The 22,931-nt window shown below is 35.3% G+C and overlaps 1 protein-coding gene, 1 long non-coding RNA gene and 1 pseudogene across 2 annotated transcripts; 2 read left to right on the top strand and 1 right to left on the bottom strand.

The window, feature by feature from the left end:
• The first annotated feature begins 11,941 nt into the window (after positions 1-11,941).
• On the top strand, positions 11,942-13,804 carry LOC125222276 (uncharacterized). Its single transcript, XR_007176510.2, has 2 exons — positions 11,942-13,461; positions 13,547-13,804. It is a non-coding gene; the product is annotated as an uncharacterized LOC125222276 (long non-coding RNA).
• A 214-nt stretch (positions 13,805-14,018) lies between these two features.
• On the bottom strand, positions 14,019-15,125 carry LOC148933808 (uncharacterized; annotated as a pseudogene).
• A 1,892-nt stretch (positions 15,126-17,017) lies between these two features.
• LOC125222547 (2-oxoglutarate-dependent dioxygenase 19-like) lies at positions 17,018-18,846 on the top strand. Its single transcript, XM_048125219.2, has 4 exons — positions 17,018-17,248; positions 17,351-17,592; positions 17,820-18,147; positions 18,251-18,846. The coding sequence occupies exons 1-4, from the start codon at positions 17,024-17,026 to the stop codon at positions 18,500-18,502; spliced, it is 1,047 nt and encodes a 348-aa protein (XP_047981176.1). The 5' UTR covers positions 17,018-17,023; the 3' UTR covers positions 18,503-18,846.
• Positions 18,847-22,931: the final 4,085 nt, after the last annotated feature.

Raw genomic sequence — 22,931 nt, 5'->3', positions numbered from 1 at the left:
CTTAAGGCAATTTGGAGGATTTTATATTCTTCGGAGTGGTCTCTTCTTTCCTACCTTACTTTATGGCAATACAAAAATACTCTCTCCGACGTCTCCGTCCCGCATGAGTATGTTGTTTTGGTTGATGTCTGATAATGTCTCGTAAATAAGTTATCAAGCTATGTCATTGTCATAACCTTGATTAATTGCAAAATTATAACAAACCAATAGTTTGTTGCAAAATTAGAACAAATCAATAGATCAATAATCTTTGATGTTAATGCCCTGTTAATACTAATTCTAATGCTAATGCTTTGTTAATGTTAATGCTGATGCTAATAATCTTTGATGTTAATGCCCTGTTAATAATAATTCTAATGCTAATGCTTTGTTAATGTTAATGCTGATGTTAATAATCTATGATGTTAATGCTAAATATCAATGCTGATGCTAATAATATGTAATGTTAATTAATGTGATGTTGAAATAATGTATTGCATCATGCAGAGGAGGAGGAGGAGGCTAATGATGAGAAGATTAAAGGCTATAGACAGATTGTGTTTACTTGTGATGTTAATTTTGGAATACCTCATTTTTGTTTTTGTGTTTTAATTCGGGTATTGTTGTATTTACTTATGAGTAGGGGTGGGTCGATACGATATATCGTATCGAAAACGTTGTATCGTGTATCGTATCGAAAATATCGATATGAAAGAATTTCATATCGTTATCGTATCGAAAGTTTCGATATATCAAACTTTCGATATAAAAAAATTTCATATCGTTATCGTATCGATATTTCGATATATCGTATCGAAATTCGATATATCGTTAAATATCGATATATATCGAAAATTTCGATATATATCGATATATATCGAAAATAAAATATCGATATATATCGAAAATATCGATATATCGAAAATTTTCGATATAAAACGATATATCGCGATATAAGGAAATTCATATCGTTATCGTATCGAAAACTTACGATACGATATCGTATTGTATCGAAAATTACGATATATCGAAAATTCGATAATTTTTCGATATTTTTCAATACGATACGAGCGATATATCATTTTTTCGATATTTTTCCCCAGCCCTACTTATGAGTATAAGTTGATTGTGAGTTTAAGTTTGATACACTGACTTAAGTTGGAAAAAACTTCTCAATTAACAACTCACCGATTGATTAATAATAAAAATATGTAATTTTTGTCCAACAAAGAAGCATATAATAAAGGCATAAATAAACCCTGGTTTTATTAGTAAGGAACAAGATAAAGGAAAAGCTAAAATTAGAAGTAAACAAAACATATAAGTTAAATTATTGCAATCTAATTATGGTAGTATTATATTACGATAAACAAAATGTTGCATACTTCAGTGTCTCACATCAATTAATGTTGACTCACTAAATTGCACCACCCAGACACATAATAGTTTAGTTAAAATGTTTAAATTCAAAATCGATTATATACGAACTACTAAATCTTCATATTCTGAATTTTATTATTAGAATTTTAAAATTGGATGTGCAAGTAAAAATTTGCTAGTAGTGATTACTGAAAATTTCAAGTAAAATTTTCAAAATAGTTTATGTCCACATTTAAAAGTGTTCAGAAATCGATACTTGCTAAACATCATTTTTGGTAGTTGGTAGTGTATACGCGTCTCTCAAACGAATATAGTTTCCAATTATTACCAATGCACACCTAAATGAATCTCTAACCTGAACTATACATAGGTCAGAATTTCTAAAGTCAGAAGTTGAATAATAATTCAATTTTGTTTATAAGAAGAAGGCTAACAATTTTTGAAATAAGCTCTCTTTTGGATTACTTTTTTCACCAAAAAAATGAAGTAAAGTAGAAAGAAACTCAGCAATAAATTCAATCCAACTCCAAATCCCAAGAGCCCAATCAAAATTCATCTGCTTAAATTCTTATGCTCAAAGTTCACACTGGATTCAACCATACATACATCAAATCCTCAGCCAATTTGCTTCCCTTTCATTTCCAAAGGGCTTTTTATTCGTGATTGGTGCATTTGTATTCGGAAAACTGAGCATTGAAGAGTAAAGATTGGTTTATTGCGCATTAAAGATTAGGGGAATATAAACAAGGATTATTATTATTATTATTATTATTATTATTATTATTATTATTATTATTATTATTATTATTATTATTCTTCGAGCGTGTTTTTTATGCCAACTGGGCTGGACTGACGCAGCCCAACTCAGTTTAGGGCCGTCCCACCAGTCCAACCCATGCCCAGGAACGGCCCATTAACGCATAGGCTCAATCCAGAAACGGCCCACCAGAAGTCCATTGTAGTTAGCTCAAGTTAATCCCTATTTGTCTTCAAACAAATCTGTCTCCGCGAAAGAAAAATTTTTGCGACTCCCAAATTCATTTAGATTTAAGTCCATACAAACTAAGCTTCGCAAGTCATTTTTTAATTTTATGTGTTTATAAACTTGTATAAAAATATTTAATTGTTTAACCAATTCTAGCCCGACTTTGCTCAACCCACTTTAGACGAGTGTCTGGACTAGGGGTGGGAATACGGGTATCCGTGGATATCCGACCCGGAAAAATCGGGTATCCAAACCCGAAAATCACCAAAATGTCTATCCAAAATCCGTCCCGATATATTTTCGGGTACGCCAATACCCGCCCCGGGTATCCATACCGACGTATCGGGTACCCGAATACCCGACTCTATACATATGTTAATAACTAATAAAAAAAATTGAATATTATATATTAATGGAAATATAGAAATATCTAAATTGACCAATGTCTTTAATGTTTTATTTTGTAGTATAAAACAAAAAAAATGGACCACTTTTATTTTAAAGTATAAGATTATTTAATGCAAAATGACTAAACCTAATTTAAAATATGCTTAAAATAATAAATTGGATATTCGGGTATACCCAATATCCATTCGGGTTATCCAATACCCGATTTATCTTATATTTCAATACCCAATCCCATAAAATTGGATATTGGATATCCAAAATCCGGCAGATATCGGGTCGGGTATGAGTAAATCCAATACCCGATATATGTATTCCCACCCTTAGTCTGGACTAGGTCGGGCCTCAAATCAAGTGGAGTTCCTTGGTCAGGGTTGGGTCGGCCTTGACCATTTGACAAGGATAATGTGGGGAAATGTTTTTCTAGGGTTGAAAATGTAGAGATGTTTTTTAATAGATGTTAATATAGAAGATTTACCAAGTTTAGTTCTTATAGTACTAGAATGAAGGACAAAAACATTGACATAATTTGTAATTTTTGTTCCATGGATATATATATATATATATATATATAGGGATGTACTAATATACTAACTAATTTTAAAGTGCTAACTTACATCCAATCACGTGCTGTCACGTGGCACGAAAAATGCAATATTATATACAGAAAAATGCAATATGAATTTCGACAGATTGCATTTTTGTTATATGCAGATTGCATTTTTTATTGTTGAGTTTTGCATTTTCGATATTGACTGTTTAATTTGCATTTTATATCTATACGGATTGCATTTATATATGTGAAAATGCAAAACTTTAACAATATAAAATGCAATTTATGTGAAAATGCAAAACTTAACCATAAAAAATGCAATATTCCTATAACTAAAATGCAATCTGCGGAAATGCATGAACAACTTCACAAATGTGTATTGCATTTTTATATATACAATATTGCATTTTTCGTGCCACATGGCAGCACGTGGTTGGATACTGTCGAAATTCAATTATAACTTTTACAAATGCATATTGCATTTTTCTGTATATAATATTGCATTTTTCGTGCCACGTGGCAGCACGTGATTGCATTTTTGTTATATGCAGATTGCATTTTTTATTGTTGAGTTTTGCATTTTCGATATTGACTGTTTAATTTGCATTTTATATCTATACGGATTGCATTTATATATGTGAAAATGCAAAACTTAACAAAATAAAATGCAATTTATGTGAAAATGCAAAACTTAACCATAAAAAATGCAATTTTCCTATAACTAAAATGCAATCTGCGGAAATGCATGAACAACTTCACAAATGTGTATTGCATTTTTATATATATAATATTGCATTTTTCGTGCCACATGGCAGCACGTGGTTGGATGTACGTTAGCACTCTAATTAAGGATGCGCCCTAGTGCTCCCCTATATATATATATATATATATATTTATCATAGAAATTAAGCATATTGTATTAAATTAATGGGTGAATAAAGAAAGAGAGTTTGTAACTCACAATTATTGAGTTTACTACACCAAACTTGTGGCACTTTTCTAAATGTGCCAGTATACATAGTCAATCAATACATCAATCTTAAACGGCATTTATTTCCAACACTGGGATGACATTTCAAAATAATTGTTAGGAAAAGAAACATTTAGTCACGCTTCTGTTAAGAAGCTAGTTATAATTAAAAAATATATCGCTCCAAATATACTCGCCCAATTTTCCCCCCAAAAATCCCCCCTCCCCCCCTCCCCAATTTTCAGCTTCTCACTCATTTTGCACTTACTTTTAGGAGAGAATTCGGAATAAAGGATTGATTTCGCTGACCTCTCAAAATTTAGGATTAAATTCGCTGACCTTTCGTAATTTGGGATCGTGGCATGCGTATTCTTTAAAACAAGGGATTTCTGATTTTTTTCTCCTTTTTCTCTTCTTTTTTAATATTATCCCCCTCCCTCCATTTATCAATTTCCTAAATCACCCCTCAAATATTTTACCTAAATTCTATAAAATTTGCCTTCTCTACAAAATGTGAACAATTGCCTAAATTTGCCGTCTCTACAATATGTACACAAAATTTGCCGTCTCTATAAAATGTGTACAAAATTTGCCATGCTCTACAAAATATTTTACGTGAACTTTAGTTTTTTAAATAATAATTTTGGTCAAGACAATTATCAATTACCATAGCAATCCATAAACATGTATTTATCATATACCATCCAGAAACATCATGTATTTACTTATGAGGATTCTTTTTAAAAAAATCCGAAAAAGTAACCATTAAAACTCCTCCTCTGTGATTACTTCCACAAAACAAACAAATATGTATGTATGTATATTACATATACAGACACATATGTATATGTATTTTTGATTCCTTACAGATTCACGCTGCTTTGAGTTGGAGAGACGGAAGAGGAGGGTGGAGGCGCTGTGAAGGAGGGTGGAGAAGAGAAGCGCTTGGAACAGAAAAAAGGCGGGTGTTTGAAAAAAACGGCGCTGATATTCTAAAATATAGGTATAATATTTGAGGGCTGATTTTGTAGAATTTAGGTAAAATATTTGAGGGGTGATTTAGGCAATTGATAAATGGAAGGAGGGAGATAATATTAAAAAAGAATAGAAAAATGGGAAAAAATCAGAAATCCCTTGTTCTAAAAAATACGCATGCCACGATCCCAAATTACGAAAGGTCAGCGAATTTAATCCTAAATTTTGAGAGGTCAGCGAAATCAATCCCTTATTCCGAATTCTCTCTAATTTTAGCCATCTACAGAGAAAACCACCGCATCTATGCACTCTGCACTCTGCTGCCAAGAAATAACAAATCAAGCAACAAAGCTTAATGTTTTTCTCTTCGGAAACTTGTATTCATGGTCGATCTTCGCCCTATTGTCTCGATTTTTTCTATTTGAAGGTTTAACTTTTCAATTGTGTTTAATTTGTGAAGGTTACATGGAAATTAGATTCAACCACCGGCAGAGTGAAGAAGCTCAGTCGCTACCGCACCGAAACCTGTTGGTCTTGAGCTTCACAAATCGGAACTACTCCCGAGAAGGTGAATTCTCACTTCATACACAAAATAAGAATCTTTGCAAGTTTTTGTGCAATCCCAAAATAATGATATGATATATGATTTGTTCAATTAATTAGAGATTGCTTATGTGTTCCTTTATTACTTGTTAGTTTTCCTTATAAATATTAGTTGATGTGAATATATAGGCTTAGAATTAGACTGAACGTGGGTCATATTATGATCATGACAAATGTTGGTGGATATGTGGCTTTCCCGGGAAATCCTAAGGAGAGGATGTATATTGTTATATCATGAATTTCTTTTCTAGATTCTCATATTATATTTCATTTGCATATATTAGCCCTGAGACTCATGTTAAATTCAAGATCCATCTCTTTTTTTAAGCTTTTCTTTGAACATTGTGGGATGGAATCGATAAAAGTTGAGAAGCCTCTTAGCAGACAAAATACGTGTGGATCTTTGTTGCAGCAACTACTGGTAAATCTTAATGTAGCAACTATAGCAACCTAGGCAAATTCTCATGATATCTGTTTCAGTTAGGCTGCAGTTGTTGCATTAGCTCACAATTTCTGCAGAAATTTTGGGATAATGTTGGTGAAAGAGACAAAATTCTTCTTCAATTTAATCAGGAGTGCTTGGCTGTATACAAGTGAAAGGTTGACCTGGCCATGAAGTCTAGAGCGCACCTTCTTCACATTGGCTGATTCTAGAGTTTAACTCCCCAATCTCCTACCGACTTTTGGAGAGAAGACTTATGTCAGATTTGTAAGTCATGGACCTGATGGTGTTCCATTTGTCATAATGGGAACATTGCTTAGAATTTAAGATGTTATAGTAATACAATAATAATTTCAAGCTAATAGAATTTGTGTATATTTTTCTTACTGGAGATAATCTCAATTAGTAAAATATACTTTAAAGTTGGGGTTTGTTTAATTTTTTGCAGCCTGAGAGGATATCAAGAACGAACAAGGAATAGCTTCAACCTGCACTGGAAAAACTTTGGGAACTTAAGGATGAGAAGATAAAAGAGTTTTCTGATATTCAATCTCAAATACAGAATGTATACACGGAGAATGCTCGAACTATAAACGTGCTATTTCATTCACAAATTCAAGTAAATTTTAAACTTTGTGCGTCAACTACTTGCATGCTTCATGGAATCACCTTAAAGGATCTGATTCGCTTGTGGCTAAGCTTCCTGAGGTAGATAAAGTACTCTAGCACACAGTGGCGGATCCAGGATCCGAAAATGGAGGGGGCGGAATATATAGTAGTAGCTTGATTTAGTGAGGACATGGCTATTTTTTTCGTTGTTCGAGGCGACGCCGGAGGCAAACGGAGGGGGCGGATATGGTAATTTTACGTCCCAATAAGGGGAAAATAGTCGCGCGGAGGGGGCGACCGCCCCCCTAGATCTGCCACTGCTAGCACATCTCCATGATCGAATTCAAACTCTTCAATTTATTGTTTCCTTTCACTATGAAGATGAACTCTTTAAATGGTTCTTACGTTTGACAGAGAGCCTTAACATCGCCCCCTTCAGTCACACTAAGCTGGTAAGTCGATAATGCATTTACTTCTTGTTGTGTTTGAAGAAGAGGTTAGTTACTACTAGCATCATTTACTTGCTGTTGTGTTTGAATCATTGTGCTATTGCTTTATGGTGTGTGTTCTTGCAATAGGAGCTGACAGGAAAAGAGAAGATCGATAAACACAGTGATCAATGCTGGGGTTCGGGAGCCGCCATTGTCGGGGCAGAGAGAAGGAAGGACTCCATTGACAGTGAGGGGTGGGCGGTGGCCTTCCTTGGAAAAGAGAAGATCGACTGGTGAAACACAGTAATGAGGACTTAGGGTAGTAGTATATGATTGTGTAGTTTAAGTAAAAGATGACCTTAACACTTATGTTTAATTTGTGTTAAAACACATTAGATTTTGGTAAGATCATTTGATACTTCGTATATAATGAAAATTTGCCATGTTATTTAAATGAGTTGTTTATTAAATTCCGTTGAATTAATATTAATAATTTAATGAATTATTTACATTGAAAAGTAAAAATATAATTATAGTAAGTATTAAAGGATTAAAATAGTATATTATAAATAATTGAAGGATAAAATATAAATTAGAGAAATATGTAGGTGAGAACAAAAATTAAATAAAATGTAGGGGAAATTGGAATAATAAATGTTTATTGGGGTATTTTGTAAATTTTCGTCCAAAAGTTAGTGTAATTTAAGAAAACATATATTGGCATTTTCAGGTGACAATACACGTCACATTTCTTGGAACTTATTGTATGCAGTTATACAACATCTTTCCTTGCACATGGCCTATAATTACAGTGTGCTAGTGCTGCACTTGCATAAGGTGCCATTATAGATAAAGTGCCACAATAATAGTTTTCTAGTGACAATTTTAGGTGTCATAACATGCCAATTTTCTAGTAGTATAATTCTTATATAAATCGAAAAATTAGTTGTCGTTGTTACTTAATTAGTTAGGGGAAAGAATCTGATATGATTCAATTTTAAATATTACTGTTTAAATAAAAGGTTACATATTTTAAATATTATTCCTTTTTTTTTAATAAAATAAATAAATAAAAGAGAAAGATGAAACCTCTAGAATTGCTATAAAAATATATGAAAAGATTCCTTTTTCCCCCTCATCTTAGCATGTGAAATCTATCAATTAAAATCTTTTTTTAAAATTCGTAACGTGGTAGGACATGTATAAATTAATTACATGATTACATCCTTTGCCTATATCACATGGAATACAAAATTACAAAAAATAAATATTTTAATAATAGCACAAGAAATTACTTTCCAAATCGGTAATATTAAAGATGGACAATTGATGACATGGAAATTAGTAAAACATACATGGAAAATTAGTAAAACACTAGTAGTACTATATTTTTCACTCCTTCCGTCTCATAAAAATATAGACAATTGATGACATGTTAATTAAGACAAAATTGGTAAAATAAGAGAGATGAGGAGAAGAATCGTTAAAGTAGTGTTAGTGGATAGTGTAACCCACATTATTAGTAGTGTCTAATAGTAGTATAAGTTGTAAATAAGTTGATGTATAAAGGTAATAAATTGGGATAACTTTCCGAAAATAGAATGAACATAATTTTGTAGATGAACTAATTTTGTAGATGAACGAAAATGCAAAGTGACATATTTTTATAGAACGGGGGGAGTAGTATCAAATACTACTACATCTTTTCCACAATGTATAATAATCTATTATTCAGAATCTAGAAATATACATAACTTAAGATTTCAGTAGTTAAAACCCTAAAATTTTAAGCTGGAAAAAGATATTCATGTCTAATTAAGTTTCAAATTTTCATACACACATCACACATGGACTCGTTAACTTACAGCTAGCAGCTCCGTTTTACGTCAAATTAACCCTTCTCAGTTCTGGTGAGCAAAAATACTTAAGATGGTAGAATAAAACGTATATGCATACCTCTGAAACACAATTTCAGATATTTATGATCAGATGTGGATAATTTAGACAAAATAAAATTAAAAAAGAGCCAAGACGTCCTATATACAGCCCACGACAATTCATATCATTATAGAGGCCAAACATTAAAAATTCCATATCAATAATTCAATTAAACTATGAAACGACAAATCCTAATTACCAAGAAACAATTAAACAATTTGTACACCAAAAGTCATCAGTCACTAAATCTTATTAATAGATTACCACACACACAGCTCATCAACCAACAAATCCTATTTAAAAATCATACCACATGAAATACGAAAAAAAATTCAATGGTCAATCCACATCAAGGTGTCAATCCTAATTAATATGTTCTACCAATAGATTTTTGATAAATAGAAATACAATATATCAATAGATTTTTGATAAATAGAAATACAATATATTAATAATTTCAGTTAAATATATAAACAATGGAACACTCTAAATTATATGGAAAGCTTCTACCCATTCCATGTATAATGTGCATACACTATTATGTATTTTAACATTTAATCAATTTTCATGATTATAGTCAAGGTCTTCTTAAGCATAAATACAGAAAATGATCACATCACCCATTTTAGATTTTAGGTGATTTACTTTTTTTTTCTCTTTATTTATATATACAAAAAATATTGATAAATAAATTATAACTGCAAGTTTATTAGTGTTAAATACTTATAATTAAATTAACAATATAAATAATTCTGAAGTGTATAAATTAAATTAATTATATGACTAATTATATAGTGTAGTTTTAGTTTAATATTTTCATTGCATATTGATTGTATGAATATTATATACTATGTTAAATTATAAAAATAGTTAAATAATAATAAGATGATCTAAAAACTAATACTAGTACATTTTATCCTTTTCAATATACCATAAAAAAGTTCTAGAAAACAATTCCATGAATAACATTTAAATTTAAAATTATAGAAAACTAAAACTAGTATATATAACAAAAGTGACAGTGATCCCCAATTAATATAATTAATCTTATCAAAGTTAATTGATAGTAGTTAATACATGAAATGTCACGACCGCACTTTCTAAGGATAGAAAGCTCGGTTGATCGCGACTAGGGGAGGATGAAAGAAGCGGGGAAGAAAAGGGGGAAACTGTGGCACGACTGGACATGAACTGAAATAACTTGGAATAATATATATCAGAATGCATAATACAAGGAGTGTAAACTCGACTTTTACATTGCAGCGGGAGAGTCAAGAGCAGATGACATCGTGTATGGAGACACGACGCATCCAAGTACTATTCTATCGAAGGATCTTCATTTGTCTGTGCTCAACACCGCCCGCCGTCATCACTGCTCAACCTGCACATTTTTAAAACATATGCAGGGCTGAGTACTTGGTGTACTCAGTGGACACGTGCCGAAATATATTTTACTGAAAAGAAAACTAGTTTTGTCAAGCCACTACTGAGTGAGCTCGGGGTTTTATCTTAAAAGGCCCGAGGACACTAAAAGCATTTTCTAAGTAAAATATGTGATCATGATCTATTTTTCCTGGAACTAATGCCATGTCTGAACTGAGTGAACCGGGTATGTATGGGCTGACCCCACTTACAAACCCGCATTCACTAATTTCTGGTGAACCGAAATTCACGAACTCCTGGTCCAGTAGGGACGTCGCCCTTGCTAGACAAACAGATAGGCAAAGTTCAAAACAAAACTTGGCAAGACAAAACATACTGATAACTTAAATAACTGAAAGCATTCGTACTGGGAACGTAAATAACTGAAAGCACATTCGTATAAGGCTCACGTAATATCATATCACAATAGCACTTTTCATAAAAACTGTACTCTAAACGTAATACTTCTCATAAAACTGTAACATACTTTAAACTGAAAGCTCACTAAAAATATATTTTTCGTAAAAACTGTAACATTAACAGAAAGCCCACGTAAAAACACTTTAGTTCGAAAGCCCACATAATCATATCTTAAATAGAAAGCTCGTAAGATACATAGTTACGAAAGCCCACCTTGTTCGCTTAATTTCCTTTACTTGAATTTCTCGCTCTGATCTTAACTTGCGGAGATAGTCCTTTGTGAAAAACATAACATAACAACATACTAATTAGACTCGAGAAAAAAACTCATACTTAGGAATGCATGCCCCTAATTAATTCTCTTATCCTTCGTTCACTTCTAGGGAATTTTTAGAAACTTGCATATTAATTAAATCGGGAAATTTAATTAATAGCACTTCTTTATTAAACTTAATTATTTTCATGGCTCGAGAACGTCGTCTCTCTTTCCTCCCATTTCCTTAGTGGCCGCCCAAGGCGTCGCGGGGCGACGCCGGTCGACTTTCGCGTCTCCCACTTTTCTACATTATTTTCCCGGAATCTAAATAAATTATTCGGAAATTAATTAATTGGGCTACATCTCTATTCTTAAATAATTCCAACTTCTCATAATTAAATCTTGGCCCAAACAAACACCATTTCCGGCCCAATGTAAATTCCTCAAATTACTTCTCAAGAGGCCCAACTTCGTTAAATAAAATTGGTCCATGCTCCTTTCCACTTTAAAACATTTCGGCCCACTTCATCACTAAATACATTGAGCCCAAAACAAAGAAAAAGGGGAGAAGCCCAATTTCTCCCTAACCCATAACCATCGACATCTCTCTCTCTCCTTCACAAAATTCCCAAATCCATCACAAAACCTAATCCAACTCTCTCTCTTCTCTCTGGGCGGAAATCGCCGCCATCCGCCACCGCCGCCGCCGCCTCGCGGTCGCCGCTCGTCCTCGGCTGTCCGACGAGCAGGGCTGCCGCCTGCTGCGTCGCTTGGCGCCACTCCGGCCATCTCCTCTTTTCCCCTCTTCTTCTTTCCTTCTCGGCGGAAATCGACTCCGTTCGCCCCGCCTCGCGGCCGCCGGAGCACAGCCGTCGGCTCTGCTTGCTGTTTCCCTCCTCCGTCGGCGCATCTGAAAATCGGCTTCCCACTCTCGAATTCCCCTCTCCGTTGAAGCCATGGAGGAGTTCTCGGCCCGCGCCGCGTCGCCGCTTACGGCGCGACACCTATCTCTGCCCCCTTTCGGTTCGAGGCCTAAGTCGCCGCTTCCTCACGCTGCAGCTCTAGCAGCGCCGCCGTACGGTCAGTTCACCGGCTCCGTCGTCATTCGGCCCTAGCTGGACAGCCCTGTTTGGTCCCACTCTCGATTCCGAAGCTAAGCTCTACTACTCCCTTTCATTTCTTAAAATAATTGTTTGAAGCTTGGGCAGTAGCCCTGTGATGTTAGAGCTCTTGATTTAGGTGTTTTATAGTTGATTTTGGAGGGAGCATTAGCTCTCTGGAATGAGCTTGACCTTGTTTAACTTGCTATGTTAAATGTTGTTTCTATGATTCTAAGAGTTGGAGTTCTACTGGGGCTTTACTAATCTGCAGTTATCCTATGAGTTTGGTTAAGAAATGTTGGTCCCTTGATTATTAAAGCTCGTTACTTGCTGTGAGGCTGGATTTAGTATAGTTAACACTTGTGCTATGTGATGATTGATCTAAACATGATGTAGATAAGGTGTTGGGGTGTTGAGGTGTTTACCTCTTGATGAAGTGAAGGAATGAGGCTGCCCTTGTTGCTGCTTGAGATCAGCTCCTAAGGCACCAAGCTTTCTAACTCTCTCTGAATTTTGCTGATTATTTTGAGAAGTGTGGGAGGGAGTTCGAATGTGGTGTGGAGGCCCTTGTTTTATAGGCTGATTTTGTGTACCTTAGGGGAGTTAATGAGGCTGACCTTGTTTGGTTTATTGCCCAGCATATCTCTTGTTCTTGATCCCCAAAGCAGCCTTTTACATGACACATTTTGGTGCTACTTGGAGTACTAGAGTTTGACTAATTAATTTAACTTGTTCTCACATGCTCTCATAGTACTTTGGTTCATAACTTCATTTGTTTGCAAGCTGCAGGAAATCTCTCACTTCCTTGATCTCCACTACTCTTGTTTGAAGGAACTTGGTGTTTTGCTAAGGACAGAGGACTTCTCATTTACTCACTTTGGTGGTTTGTGTGACTAAGAAAAGCTGGTGTGCCGGCTGTTTTTTTTTTAGAGGAGTATAAAGGCAGATTTGGCTTTCCTCATTTGGGTAGGTCCTTAGTCCTCTATCACTAAGGTAGGATTGTCTCAATTCCTTAAACAAAACTCCATTTAACCTCCTGTTCCCTAGCTGAAAATTAAGGCTTTATCTCATATTGCAGGTGGGTCACCTTGGCTGCTTTGATGTTCTCGGATTCGGCCCGCCGTTCGGCCGATGGGTTGCTCAAACGGGCCACGATTTGGGCCTGAGGAGGAAGGCTCGAAAAGCATCTAAATTTTATTTTCTTTGTTTTCTTTCTTTGAAGCCTTGATCCACATATTGTAGTATTTTTGACATTAGTTGTTCGTTTGTTGTATTAGAAATGTTATTCGAAAATTCATGATATTCTACAATGTAAATTTCCAAATTCTTAGTTCAATTGATCACTTAGCTTTTACTTGTAACTAAAAAAATTCACAACAAAAGCTCGAGTTTCATTAATTCATCATGAACGGGGAACTTCACATCCTTAGTTTGATAAACAAAAAAAAAATGGCGAGGGAAAAGAAATGTAAGGGTGCGGGTATTACATTCTACCCTCCTTAACGAAAATTTCGTCCCGAAATTTGCTTATGGCATTAAAATTCTCCTGATTAATTCCCTTCCGCCTTGCCTTCAAATTCCCAAACAGTTTCCTCATAGTCAAGGTGTTGTTGCTGTTGGTGTGGGGGCGGAGCTGGGTCTCCTCTGGGCTCGGCCTGAAGTGCTCGCAGTTGCGGGCGTTGCCCCTGGTAGTTCTGCCATGCTCCCATTCCTGCTCCAACATTCTTGTTTGGGCACTCCTTTGAGAAGTGTCCACTCCTGCCACATCGGTAGCATCCATCAGTCCCAGCCTTGCACTTCCCGAAGTGGTTCCTGGAACACATAGCGCAAAGAGGGGCCTTAGTTCGATTTTCGCCCCTCTGATCGGAAGCGGCTTCTCCTCCACCATTTTTTTGGGTGATTCTTGGCAGTCTGTCGCTTCTTATCCTCGTGTGGTGTCTGGTCCTCATCCCTCTTCCTCTTCTCCCGGGAGTTCTGCTGTTGCTGCGGTGGTGGTGCCGCGACAACAAGTGCAGTTGACTTCTCCCTAGGCATAGCCGCCTCAATATCCAACGCTCGGCTCAGCGATTCAGAATATGACAGTCCTCCGTGACTGGCCAAGGCCATCCTTATTTCGTGCCTCAGACCGGCACAAAACTTCTCTGCTATCTTGTCATCAGTATCGACCTGGCCAGGTGCATAGCGAGACATGTCGCAAAACATTCTGTCATACTCAGTCACTGACATTTGACCTTGCTTCAGATTGTAGAATTCCACTTCCTTTGCCTTTCTGTAATTTTTCGGAATGTACTTGTCATATAGTCCAGTCTTGAACTCTTCCCAAGTCATACGAGCCAGCTGCTCGGGGGTCATGGTCTTCCTTCGTGCCTCCCACAGAAGTCGGCAGATTCCACCAACTGGAAGGTCACGCAGGTAAGACGCTCTCTGTCATTGCATTGAAGAAAGTTGAAGATGCGTTCCATGGCGCGTGCCCAGGTCTCGGCTATAGCAGGGTCGCCCAAACCATTAAACGTAGGAGGATTCTGCTTCAAAAACAGCTCCTCAACGCGCCGCTCTTGTGGAGGTGGAGGCATTCTTCCTTCTACTCCATTTCCTCGTGGTACATTTCCAGGTATTCCCTCTTTTCGCCTAGCTCGTCCTACTCTTCTGGGCGGCATTCTAATTTATTGGAAAAGTTAGTTCAGTATTTCATTCCTCATTCGCTACTACATTGTTAATGTATAGCATTCGAATTTCTTTCGTGTATCGGTGAGTGAAATACTATTTGTCGTTATATGGCGTCCTAAAAAGGGTTCTTGCTCCAACTAGTCAAATTTTCTTTAAGTTCAAGGTTGAACTATGTTTTAGCCGGAAGGCATGCATCTTAAAGCACTCTATGTTCTGCGAGAAACGTCTAGGTTCTCTACTCTATAGGTCTCGCTGTTTTGAGAACTCGACTCATAAAAGATATCTTGTACTTTTCAACTCTTTAACTGAGAGTAAACATCACTGTAGAAAAACTTTTTAACTTTCACTTTGCAAATCAAAACTATTTTTCTCACTTTAAATCTCAAAAACTTTTACCGGAGAAACTAATCATAATTTCTCAAAATTCAAAACTAACTATTTTCCATTTAATATTGAAATCTATCCCTCAAGGGAATACGCTAACTCATCAATACAGTGTATTAGAAATGTCAACACGGTGACATCAAAATGTCAACACATAATATCAACACATTATATTGAAGTTCAACAAATTTATGTGTTGACATTTTAATGTCATCTTGTTGATATTTTTAGTACACTGCATTGATGAGTTAGCAAGTTAGCAACTTAAGAAAGTTAGCAATTGATCACACCCCTACTTCGACTTGTCAAATAGCTATTAGCAGGACATACCAAATACATGATCCATCAACCAACCAATAATTAAGCTAGTCAATAATGCAAAATCCAAATCAACATAAATTCATGAACTAATATAAGAGAATTTAGTTCCTTAAGTTCTTAATCAGTCTGTTTTGTATAATAAACATTATATATATTTGTTATAATATTCAAACTAATTAAATGATTAGAATGACTTGATTGAACGATAGACTCATTTATCAATTTGGTTTTTAAAAATATGTTGGGGCTCTTAGAAATCCGTCCTCAACAATCAAGACCGAGTCCTCTACAATAAACAACATGTACCAATGAAAAATACTTTTTAAACTAAACTTTAATTAGTACTTTTTGTAATTTAACAATTACTATGTTTACCACAAAAGAGCATTCATTTATGTGTGATTATTTATGAACCCCTTTTTCATTTTTCGATTTGTGATCGTTCAAAAAGTATAAATTGAGTACCTAACAGAAACAAAAATCGATTCTACTTATATAGCCTACATAGTGACATACTTATTAGATGTATTGCAACGTAAGTCATCAAAAGTAAAACCATACAAAAAAAATCAAACCCCCAACAATAAATTGGAGAGGGCCTCTTTCTTACAAGTTACAACAAATCACGTATGGCTAATCAACTTTAATTAGTGTTTTTGTAATATAATATGTTCCACAGAAACAACAATATTGATTAATTAAACGGAATAAAAAGTTCTCTAAAGTCCATATGTTGTGAATGGGGAACGAAAAAAATTACAATTTTCATGACATTGTTAGGAATTAATGGTCTAACAAGGGACCTTACACGACTATGCAAGTCATCAAAAGTAAAACCATACTTTGAAAACCTAGAAGACGAACACAAAAAAAATTCAAAAAATACATAAACACAAAAAGTTCAAACCTCAATAATAAATAAGACAGCTACAATTAACAACATAAGACCAATAAAAACCAGTAAACTTTAGTACCATCTTGTTTTGTAATTTCAAAATTAATAGTAGTATATATTAACCACAAAATAAACATTGTTTAAATATGACTACAAAAATCAACCTCGGCGTGCTTCATCAGTTTACTCTACACAAATTCACTCTCTCTATAAATACCAACTCCAACACTCTCCAAACTCATCCACATCAAAAATAGAGAGAGAGAGAGATTAATTCAGAGAGAAACAATGGCAGCAATAGCACAAAACTCATCATTTGTGAAAGCTTTAGCAGAAAACACCACTCTCAAATCCATTCCTTCTCAATTCACATTCGCCACTGATTCCAAAGGCTCCCAATCCGATTCACTCCCCATCATCGACTTCTCTCTCCTCACCTCCCCCGATCCCGACCAGCGCTGCACAGTCCTTTCAGACCTCGACAGCGCTTGTCGGGAATGGGGCTTCTTCATCGTAAGCAAAACAAAAATAAAAATAAAAATAAAATAAAATTCTTTTATATAGTTCATGCATTGAGTTTAACATATTTATTATGTTGTTAATTAATTAATGCAGTTGGTGAACCATGGGATTCCGGAGACGCTTCTCAAGGCTATCATCGCGGCGAGTTTGGAGTTCTTTGAGCTGCCAGAGGAGAAGAAGCAGAGATATGAGGCCAAGAGCGTGTCGGACCCTATTAAGTCTGGCAGCGGCAGCCTCATCAACACGGCCAACCAAAGGGTCCATTTGTGGAAGGATTTTGTCAAATCGTATGTTCACCCCGAGTTTAACTGCCCTACTGAGCCTCGGACTCTCAGGTAAATAAATAACACTCCCTCCGTCCACAAAATAAATTGCCACATTGTGGAATTGCCCAAAAAACAAGAGTGCAAAATAGAACCACGGATATGGTTGCCGGTCAGGTTATAGTCCCACTATCTTTGACCGGAACCGGCGACAATCCTAACTATGAATAAAAGATAGTAACATTTTTTTCCGTGGATTAAATGAGCAATAACTAATAATAATGTTCTTCCATTTGCAGGGAGATTTTGTACGAGTTCTCAGGGAAGACCCGATCCATGTATAGGAAACTGATGCACGCGATGGAGCAAAACCTAGGGCTCGAACAAGGGTTCGTGGACGAAGCTTTGAAACTCGACTCATGTTTCCAATTGTACGCGGCCAACTACTACCCACCGTGTCCGGAGCCGGACCAGGCCATCGGTATCCCCCCACATACCGATCACGGCTTTCTCACGTTTCTCATACACAACGGAGTCGCAGGGCTTCAGATCCAGCACAACGGAGAGTGGTTCGACACCATCTCTCCGCAAAACGCAATCCTCGTTATCAACTCCGATCATCTCGAGGTATGCTCGGTCCGGTCCGGTTCGGTTTGATTTTGAGATTTTTTAAAAAATTTAAAAATTTATAGAAAATTAGATTTAATTTTTTTTTTAAATTTTGTAATAGATACTTAGCAACGGGAGGTACAAGAGCGTGAGGCACAGAGCCGTGGTGAATGCCGAGGCGATGAGGATTTCGGTGGTGATGGCGAACGGGGCAGCGCCGGAGACCGTGGTTGCTCCGGCGCCGGCGCTGGTGGAAAAAGACGGGCGTCCATTTTATCGGCCCATGAAATTCATTGAGTATGTGGAAACAATGCTTAGCAATCGACTTTTGGGGAAAAGCAACTTGGATTGCATCAAGATTCAAGATGAATGAATTATTTAGTACACAGTACTAATATTAAGTATCATGGATATTGATAAAATACAAACTCATATATTGTAAAAACTTTAAATTACTGGATCGTAAAAAATTGTCAATAGATGACAAAATAGTAGCAACAAAAAATATCAACACAATGCCAACACAATATCAGCACAGCATCAACCGTTGACACTGTGTTGACATTTCTGTTGCTACTATTTTGTCTCTATTGACATTTTCAAACTGTCCATATCATAGTTTGGAATTTGTACAATATTTAGAGTTTGCATTTGATCACATTCCTAAGTATTATTATGTATCTTTATTTAGGTTGTCGGAATAAGTATGCTTTTTGTATGAATCGAATTGTGTACTTTTAATTATTACTTCCTCCGTCCCTAAAAGTTAATTTGTCTAATTTTTCTATTTTCGTCCGTCCCATAAAGTTTGTTCCATTTCACCTTTTACCATTTTTTGTAATGGATCTCATATTCCATTAACTCATCTTACTCACATTTTATTATAAAATTTTTATATAAAAGTAGGATCCACTATTCACTAATTTTTTCAACTCACTTTTTATTACATTTTTTAAAATCTGCGCCGGGTCAAAGTGGAACAATATTTGGGAACGGAAGGAGTATTATATAAATATATTTACTATGACTAAGGTTGTGAAAACGATCGCCGGAGTAGTATTTTAGATTCTAAAATTAACAAAAAAATATACTATTAAAGGCGATTTTTATTGCAAAATAGTACTCCCATCGTCCACCAGGAGTATAATTAATTATAATTAATTGGGAATTGACTTCACAATGAATATCCAAATCTTACTATAAAATCATTGATGATCTAAAATATAGTATAAGATCATTGATGATCTAAAGCATAGTACTATAAGATAACTGATGATTTAAAATTTGACAAATTTATTAATTTATGACGATATAATATTTATGGTACTAAAGAAGTCGTAACCATATTTTCATTAATTAAATATCTTTTTTGCAACCGTCTTTTATCTTTTTATTGATTGATGACATATATTTGTCAATATATATATTATGCGTGTGTCGAAGACTAATGAGTATTTACAAAATCTCATTATTCAAATTAAAAATACTATGTACTATAAGTTAACATCTTAAATATCAAGTAGTATATCATTGATACAATTTAAACCCCTATTTAGTTAAAAAAGGGTATCAATTAGAAGGATATAATTATATACTACTACGAGTTGTTATCAATGTCGAATCTTTCTTAAAGACTAAACTGGAGATCAAATTAGGGTCCTTCATTTTCTTAATCTTGTGGTTAGTATTAATTTAAAAATAATTTAATATTTTATTCTATAAAAACCATTTATAGATGACAACCCTCTTGTGGTAGTATAGGGATATATTAAGATGACAACCCTCTTTATTGTAACACCATACCACCAATTTAAGCCATTGGATCTGAAAATCCTGTGCTTGTCATGCTGCCACGTGTAAAAACACGGAGGGGTAAAATAGGAAATTTCTAATTTTACGTTACCAGATTGCAGTGCTATTCATTAAATATTGCAGTCTTACCACAACAATATTGCAGTTTACCACGACTGCAATATCTAATACAGTAGACTGCAATATCTAATACAGTACACTGCAAACCCGTGTTTTTTCACGAAACTTAATCCCAGGTGTCCATAAACGAGATCTAACGGACTATATTGGTGGTATGGTGTTATCCTATCTATGGTGGCACCCTAGTGCACCCCTATATATATATTTATTTAAAAAAGAAAAATTAATTTCATTCAATAAAAACTTGCCGGAGTCAATAATGAACTATATTCACTAAATAATGAACTAAATGAACGTATGTTATGAAGTAATTTTGACATGTTATTGAAATACATTAATAATACAACAAATTTTAGTGTTAAACGTTAAGCGGTAGTAATGAACTTTATTCAATAAATAATGAACCAAATGAACGTCAGTAATGAAGTAATATGACATTTTATTGAAATACAATGTTAACTTTGTCAAACTTCAAGCAGTAGTAATGAACTTATTACTTCATTCCATTAGTTTATTACTCCCACCGTTCCATAGTAACGGAAACGTTTCTTTTCGAAACGGAGATTAAGTAAAATTGTGATAGGTGAGTTAAGTAAATGGAGAATAAAGTGAAAAATGAAAAATGTAGAGATGAAGAGAGAAATAGTACTCCCTCTGTTCCATAGTAATAGAGGCATTTTATTTTGCACACTCGTTTTGAAAAAATAATTATAAATAGTTAAAGTGGAGAAAAAGTAAAATAAGAGAGAGAATATTATAGATAAGAATCTTCTCCATATTATTCTCTCTCCTATTTTACTTTTTCTCCACTTTAACTATTTATAATTATTTTTTCAAAACGAGTGTGCAAAATGAAATGCATCTATTACTATATGGAACGGAGAGAGTAAGAGAGAATAAAGTAGGTGTGGAAAAATGTGTTGACTTTTACTAAAAATGTAAATGACTCTATTACTATGGAACGTACCAAAATGGCAAAATGACTCTAATACTATGGAACGGAAAGAGTACTTCATAATGTGTTTTGACATAATTATCTTTCAGTTGAAGTAAATTCGGTATGTAATGAATACGAAAAATTACTTTATAACATTCGTTCATTTAGTTCATTATTTACTCCAATAAGTTTTTTTGAAAAAAAAATTAAATTAAAAAAAATCAAAAAAAAGTTTTTATTGATTTGTGAATAATGAGACTCTATACTACTATTATTATTTATTATAGAAAATTCTAAAAAGCTCAAAATAAAGCCCAAATATCTACGACCGCTCCCTCCGCCCTACTCGCCGCTCGCCAAGCCTCTCCATCGCCGTTCATCCCTAGTGATACCGCCCTACTTCACGCCCGCCTGCTTCAGCTATCCCACCAATCTCGGGCAGTCGTTGCCGTCGCCCACGCCGGTAGTTCTCTCGGTCAGCCACCGCGCGCTGCCCACTGCTTCTCTTTTTCTCGTACGTCTCCTTTTCTTCTTCTCGCTATTATCTCAGATCTCGCTCGGTATCACGTCCCACCGCAATTGTTGCCGTCCCGGCAACCACTACATTCGGTGTCTGGACTCGCCGCCGTCACTCACCGTTCCTTCACGCCGGTGTCGCCCTTGTTCCCGATTGTATGATATCTTTCTCTTAATTTTGATTTTGTTTTTTCAAACTTGTAAAAATAAACCCAATGTTTTGGTGTTCAAATTTTAAGAAACGGGTAGATCGAAAGATTCTACCTTTGTCCGTCGCCAGAGTGGCCGCAGGATTCCAGCCAGAATCGTTCCCATGGAAGAAATTTGTTGTATCTTGTATGAATGAACATTTATAGAGATTTTTTATATAGAAATATGGCAATGGCTCAAGATGGTGTGCGAAATGTTTGTTAGAAATAATGGGATAAAATTCTCAAGCCGTGTATAGGCGGTACTCTAACTATTACAATCGAAGGAAGATAACAACAATAAGTGGGCCCTCGACTCGACTTAGTTTGGTTTGTTTTATTATTTTCGTTGTAATTTTTATTCCACTTATTGTTGTTATCTTCCTTCGACTGTAATAGTTAGAGTATTGCCTATACACGGCTTGAGAATTTTATCTCATTATTTCTAACAATCGCAAGACAAATTAGTGTACTCTTCTAAGAAATGATTATACCAATCGAAGTTGGAGGAAACATGAGCTCCAAAGGTAGAATGAAGAAACGAACAATCGCATTGTCGATGCGCAATGAAGTGGTTAATTCCTTGAGATCTATTCTCTTGAGAATTGTGTTTATCGTTTGTCATTTGACAAGTAAGACCAATTTAGACTTGATAGTAATAATTGTGATGCATGTGGTGTTGAATATACCAATGCACATATGGTCCAATTTAATTGTGTACTTATTGTTGGAGACAATATTGTGCAAATTGTTTGAACGTGTTGTTATAAACAACAAAGATCACGAGGTGGTCACAATGGTCTCCGACGTGGACCGTGGTAATAATCCAAATGAATGATTTGTTTATACGGGTGCCACATGTCATGTGTGCTCCGAGAGAAGCGTTTTTTCTACTTACAAATCTGTTGGAGGTAGAAAAGTACGCATGGGAAACCAAGTCTCTTCTAAGGTGGTTGGTGTGGGTAATGTGTTCCTAAAACTAGGATCTGGAAAGGTTCTTACCCTTAAGGATGTGCTGCATGTCCTAGACATCCGAAATAATTTGGTGTCAGACTCACTTCTAGTAAATCATGGATTTTCACTAGAATTTGAGGGTGAAAAGGTTATATTGACCAAGCATGGGAAGTTAATTGGTGAAGGCCACCTAGTGAATGGGCTTTTTGAGCTAAATGTTACAGTCATCCACCGTGGAAAAGGAATAAGCAATAAGGAAGATGACACATCCTCTT

Source organism: Salvia hispanica, chromosome 1, assembly GCF_029641045.1.
Source record: "Salvia hispanica isolate PSC_SH4W2 chromosome 1, Shi_PSC_v1, whole genome shotgun sequence".
NCBI classification, from domain to species: domain Eukaryota; kingdom Viridiplantae; phylum Streptophyta; class Magnoliopsida; order Lamiales; family Lamiaceae; genus Salvia; species Salvia hispanica.
The sequence above is the reverse complement of the archived record's forward strand: the minus strand, read 5'-3'. Positions and strand labels throughout refer to the sequence as shown.